This window comes from Elaeis guineensis, chromosome 9, assembly GCF_000442705.2.
Source record: "Elaeis guineensis isolate ETL-2024a chromosome 9, EG11, whole genome shotgun sequence".
In the NCBI taxonomy this organism is placed as follows: Eukaryota; Viridiplantae; Streptophyta; class Magnoliopsida; order Arecales; family Arecaceae; genus Elaeis; species Elaeis guineensis.
Genome location: NC_026001.2, coordinates 1,838,215 through 1,844,214, shown reverse-complemented (window position 1 = coordinate 1,844,214; position 6,000 = coordinate 1,838,215). Strand labels below are relative to the sequence as shown.

The 6,000-nt window shown below is 43.6% G+C and overlaps 1 protein-coding gene across 1 annotated transcript; it reads left to right on the top strand.

The window, feature by feature from the left end:
- The first annotated feature begins 383 nt into the window (after window positions 1-383).
- LOC140851531 (probable glycosyltransferase 2) lies at window positions 384-2,093 on the top strand. Its single transcript, XM_073243102.1, has one exon. The coding sequence runs from the start codon at window positions 504-506 to the stop codon at window positions 1,860-1,862; it is 1,359 nt and encodes a 452-aa protein (XP_073099203.1). The 5' UTR covers window positions 384-503; the 3' UTR covers window positions 1,863-2,093.
- The last annotated feature ends 3,907 nt before the right edge of the window (window positions 2,094-6,000 follow it).

Sequence of the window (6,000 nt, the reverse complement as noted above, 5' to 3'; positions counted from 1 at the left end):
TTCCGGAGTCACTATAGCAACGCTCACATCTCTACACCCGAACAGAAGTACTGAGAGTGAAAGCATGGTTTGGATTCAGGCACTATAGCAACGCTTACATCTCCACACCCGAACAGAAGTACTGAGAGTGAAAGCATGGTTTGGATTCAGGTAAGAGCAAAGCCTGCAGTCTATCATGGGCTGAAGCCCCAGCTGTTGACCCAACAAATGGCCGCCCACCGACACCGCCCATTATATTCTGGCACGCGCAGCGGCGCAATCCGCGCCAATCTTCCAGCACGAATCTTGAGAATCGGACAAGGAACGCGTTTTTTTCCGGAGTGACGGTGCCAAATCTACAAGAATCTGCCACGTGCCCACGTCGACCCTAATCACTCCTAAGCCTCTTTCGCCTGTAATCCTTTTGCCGCGGGCGGCCGTAGTCGAACCCGCGTCCCTCCTCATGAGTAGCGGCACCAGTTAAGAAACCTCGAAAGAGAGAAGAAGGGGGGAAGCGACCTCGAATGGGTCAAGTGAGGGACCGCGGCGGCCTCCCCACCGCCCGAGCCGGCGGCGGATCTCGCCGGCGGCAGATTCAGAAGACCTTGAACAACCTGAAGATCACCGTCCTCTGCGGCTTCGTCACCATCCTCGTCCTGCGCGGCACCATCGGCGTCGGCAACCTCGGCAGACCCGGCGCCGACGCCGACTCCGACCAGAAGGTCATCGAGGACATCGACCGCATTCTCCGCGAGATCCGCTCCGATTCCGACCCCGACGACGAAGAACGCCCGCCTCTCGACTCCTCCTCCAACTCGACCTCCCTCTCCGCCGCCAATTCCACAGCCACCGCCGCCCTGGCGGCGGCCAAGAACTACACCCTCGGCCCCAAGATCTCCGACTGGGACGAGCAGCGCCGGCGGTGGCTGAGGGAGAACCCCGGCTTCCCGTCCCAGGTTGCCGGCGGCAATCCCCGCATCCTCCTCGTCACCGGATCGCCGCCCAACCCTTGCGACAACCCCATCGGCGACCACTACCTTCTCAAATCCACCAAGAACAAGATCGACTACTGCCGCCTCCACGGGATCGAGATCGTATACAACATGGCCCATTTGGATCGGGAGCTCGCGGGGTACTGGGCGAAGCTCCCGCTGATTCGCCGCCTGATGCTTTCCCACCCGGAGGTGGAGTGGGTCTGGTGGATGGACAGCGACGCCCTCTTCACCGACATGGCCTTCGAGATCCCGATCTCCCGCTACGATGCCCACAATCTTGTCATCCATGGCTACCCGGATCTCCTCTTTGACCAGCATTCTTGGATTGCCCTAAACACCGGCAGCTTCCTCCTCCGCAATTGCCAGTGGTCGCTGGATCTTCTCGACGCCTGGGCTCCGATGGGTCCCAAGGGGCCGATTCGGGAGGAGGCCGGCCGGATCCTCACTGCCAACCTCAAAGGCCGGCCGGCGTTCGAGGCGGACGACCAGTCCGCCTTGATTTACCTGCTTCTGTCGCAGCAGGAGCGGTGGGGCAACAAAGTCTACATCGAGAATTCCTATTACCTCCACGGTTTTTGGGCCGGCCTGGTGGAGCGTTATGAGGAGATGATGGAGAAGTACCACCCGGGGCTAGGGGACGAGAGGTGGCCCTTCGTGACGCACTTTGTCGGGTGCAAGCCCTGCGGTAGCTACGGGGATTACCCGGTTGAGAAATGCCTTGGCAGCATGGAGAGGGCCTTCAACTTTGCCGACAACCAGGTCCTCCGGCTTTATGGGTTTGGTCACAGGGGCTTGTCGAGCCCCAAGATCAAGCGGATCAGGAACCAGACGGCAACCCCTCTCGAGGTCAAGGATAAGCTAAGCCTTCAAGCTGGAATATCCAGTTGATGACGAGAATTGACCACCCATTCACCCTATTCCAGTGCCGCGCAAGGTCAGGTTTATGTTATTTGTTGTGAGATAGGTTCTTCAACTTAGTGAAGCATGTAATATCAAGCATTTGATGTTTACTTATTTTGACAGCACCACACTCTGATTTTTATTGTTACTTTGGGATTTCTTTGTGAATGAAAATTAAACAAGGAGGAGGAAAAAAATTCTTTCTTCAGATAACAAGTACATTGCCATGAATCTGTGTATGTCAATGCTATTGTTCTGGTTTGCTATGGAACAAAGAAGAAACCTTGAAGTTCAAAATTACATAAACTCTAACTCTAGAGGCTCTCGTCTATTGGGAATATAAAATAGATGCTTACTTTCAAAAATTTTGCTTTTGATTGTCAAGAATCAAGAGCTGAGACATTGCACTTTTCATCCTCGGTCTTAGAATACTAGCACTAGATGTAAACCATAAACAATGGTTGGGCTACCTCTCTCTTCATGTTGTAAACTTTAATTCCAATGCCCATCTCGATTTATTTAATGCAACCTCAGCTTAAAGTTATTTCAGAAGTTGTAGACATATGAAAATGTAATAACTTGTAGGGTAACTTTTCCTATTCCCCTATTATTCATGAACCAAACAAATCCTCTAGGATAGAAGCTTGGTAATATCATTAGGATTATGCTATAGAGTTGCAAATTGATGAATTACCATTGGATAACTGATTGCTGCTTTTGCCTTTTGGAGTGGATTTTGTGAAACCATCCTTATTTTTTCTTTTCCTTTTCATCAAATTTTCTGTCCTTTATTGGACATTGAAATTACGCTAGTATCCTTTCATCTTTTTGAAATTCAAGAATCTATTGAAAAATAAGATCATGCTTTGCCTCCTCAAAGATCGTATGGTACATTGTACCCGAAGCTATAGTTACTTAACCATAGACCATGTACCTTCTTCATTTTCAGGTAAGTTAATCTACTTTTTTTTATTTTGGTCCCAATATAATATGTAAGAATTGATCCAACCTGTTTGGATACATAGGGGAGAAGACAAAAGAAAAGAAAGAAAATGAAAGAAGAGAAAAGCAAGGAAAAGAAGAGGATCTTGAATTCAAGAGAAGAAAAAAGAAAAGAACCAGGGACACAAGGGAAAAGAAGAGAAAAGAGGAGAGTTTCTTTTCTCTCTGAATCTCTCCATAGCTGGGAGAGGTTAAAAAGGGGGGTTTGGAGTGAAACAATTTCTCTCCTTTCTCTTCTCTCTCCGCTTACTTTTGAAAGGAGGGATTTTAACTTCTATTCATTTTTGTCCCAAAATTTGTAACCAAACAAAAGAAAATGAATGTTTCTTCTTTCCTAACCAAAGCAAGATCTGTATTTTCTCCCCTGATTCTCTTATCTTTTCTCCAGTTCTCTCAATTCAAATAGGAATAAAGTGGGAAAGCAAACTCTAAATCATTCTTTCCTTATAGGGCTTGTTTGGGGATGATCCACTGAATCCGATTGGATCGGGTGGGGAAGAGAACACCAAAGGGTGGGGGAGGGAGGGAGCTAGAGCAGAGAGATGGAGATCGTTGGGTTGTCAGCCTGGTCTCGGTAGGATTAGAAGAAAGGCTTCTCTAAGTTTTTATTTATTTATTTATTGGATGGGAATGGGGAGGCCCTTTACCCCTTTCCCTCTTCCTCTGCGCTCCCACTACCTCCTCTCCCCCTCCGGCAATCTCTTCGCCTCCAAATGCGGTCGGATCCGGCAGATCATTCCCAAACAGGCTCGCATGTTGTTTCTTTATCTCGGAAAACCTTCATCTTGTGGAGCTTAGTTGGTTTTATAGTACTATGTTTAGAAAAGTGTTATTTGTATATTTTTGATTATTCATTCCTGTTACTTGTCCCCCGTCTTTTCCTCTTCTTATTTCTTGACTATTGCCCATTACAAATTGTAACCTGTGCTAAGTGGATGAAATGGGAAAATAAAGTTTGTGTTGGAACTTTTTGAGTTGAATGCTAGATCATTTTGGTGGATCTCTAGCACAAGCAGATCAATTACTAGTGTTATGAGTATAAAGTGCGAGAGAAGATGATAATAATGATGTAGGATTTACATGATTAAAAGAAGTCCCAAATCCGCCACATCATGGACTAAACACCCTGAAGTGTCACATGGAGGTCTGTTATAGTGAACAACAAGATAATAGGGTTATTCCTTGTATTTTCTTTCTGCAGTAATTTTGCACAAGGTTGAATGTACCATGGCTATGATCTTGCATAGGATTATACAATGAAAAATGATTTATATTGCAGGATTAAGAAGCATTTCATTTTATGTTGAAGGCAAGAATTGGCTAGATAGACATTCATATTTCACCAATATGGCTGTATCCAAGACATCAAATGTAATTTCTGCCTAAATTTTGCTAAAGAGTTTATCTTTTCATTCCAAGAATATGAAAGTCCCATAGTGAAGGAAGATCCTATAGGTTTTCTGGACATTGCCAAACTACGGGTCGAAAGAATTCAATGAGTCGGTTGATGTGTGCATAACGGAAGATGTGAATTCATCCTCAATTCACAGGAATGGTGAATTGGGAGCTGAAGAAAGCATCTCATTGATTGTATTTAACTTCAGCAATTGGTGCAACAAATTTTCCAATAAACATATAGAATATATAATATAGGAAGATTCAAACATTTCCATTAAAACTTGCTTTTAGGAATTGGCACTTTCATAAGAGATCTTCATCTCCCCCCCCCCCTCTCCATTTTGCACGTCACAGACCACCTTTGTCATCTTAACAATCTTGTCAAGGCACCACCATCTGTACTTCTCTCTCAATGATGCTGATGACTATTGGTTTCCTAATATTGTTGGATATGGACCCGCCATCCAGTGCCTTGATGTTATGTGCTTAGAATATTGGGATACTCAAGCTGCTTTAATGGAATATGTTGGTTTGGTTATTAGTTGTTCATATGAATCTTCAAGTTTGTCAGTTTGGCAATGATGTTGATAACTGCTCATTATGTTCTGTCTGTTGAATGACATAGCATCTCAAATCTAATGATCTAGCTGTGACAAACTTGTGACTGCTATATTGTTTTAGATAATGATTTTTCCAGTAGCATAGGATATTTTTTCTTATGTAGACTCAAAAGTGAGAAGACAGGGTGAGAAATCATCTTCAAATTCCTTACCGATGTTAGACTCGAAAAAAAGTTGTCTTCTTGTCTGTTAGCCTGTCGCTTTTGCAAGATGATGGAGCCTCATGATCCCACTTAAAGCAATAATCAACAATCTCTGTCCCAGTTATTTGGGTTGAGAGACTAGTGGTGGCATTACTGGCGATTGTATTCATCTTAATTTGTTAGTTGACTGCATAGAAAGGGACATATTACATACTTGTCCACTTCAATATGTGTTCCATATATTTTATTGTGATGGAAACGAAAGATCATAGTGTTTCAGGCATGCCCAGTTCTGACCTGGACTTGATATCTATGCCTCTAAACTAGTCCTGGACCTAGATCTGATTCTTATACCAGGTTGGTCCAAGGTCTGGCAAAATTTTTATACCTTATCAAGAATGCAATGTCCACCTATTTTTGATACATAGAGGGTTCATTCTTGGTTTTGCTTCTTAAATTACCTATAGCTGCTTGGTAACTACTAGTAAGCTAAGATGGTTAGCTGGTTTTAAATATCTTTTTTCTTGTCAATCAGATATTCTGATTAATTTATTCCTTTTAATATGATTATTGGTATTTGTGGTAGAGCTAGTATGGAAAAAGAATGATATGTTAGAGAAAGCCTGAGAGCTCGGCAAAGACAAAGTATGAAAATTGGAGACATGTTCAATAGTACTCTGGTAAATGGTTGCATATGTCTAAAGTGAACACTAATTAGATGAATATAGATCTTTTAATGTGGTTGTAGCCTGGTATCCACCGGTGATAAAACACATCTCAAATAAAAGGAATAATGTTTATGGGTTATGATATATGTTTAATTGCTGCCAGCTTTTTATTTTATGTACTGCACTTTCCCTTTCTAAGAAAACAGAATATTTGTCGCTCAAACAAAATGTTGCACATGTTAAAGGATGCACTAGGTGCTTATTTTACAACAAGGAAGCGTTTCTAGTGATTAAG

Bases quoted from the DNA above. Each gene is read 5' to 3' on its own strand.
- LOC140851531 (XM_073243102.1), top strand. From the start codon at position 504: ATGGGTCAAGTGAGGGACCGCGGCGGCCTCCCCACCGCCCGAGCCGGC.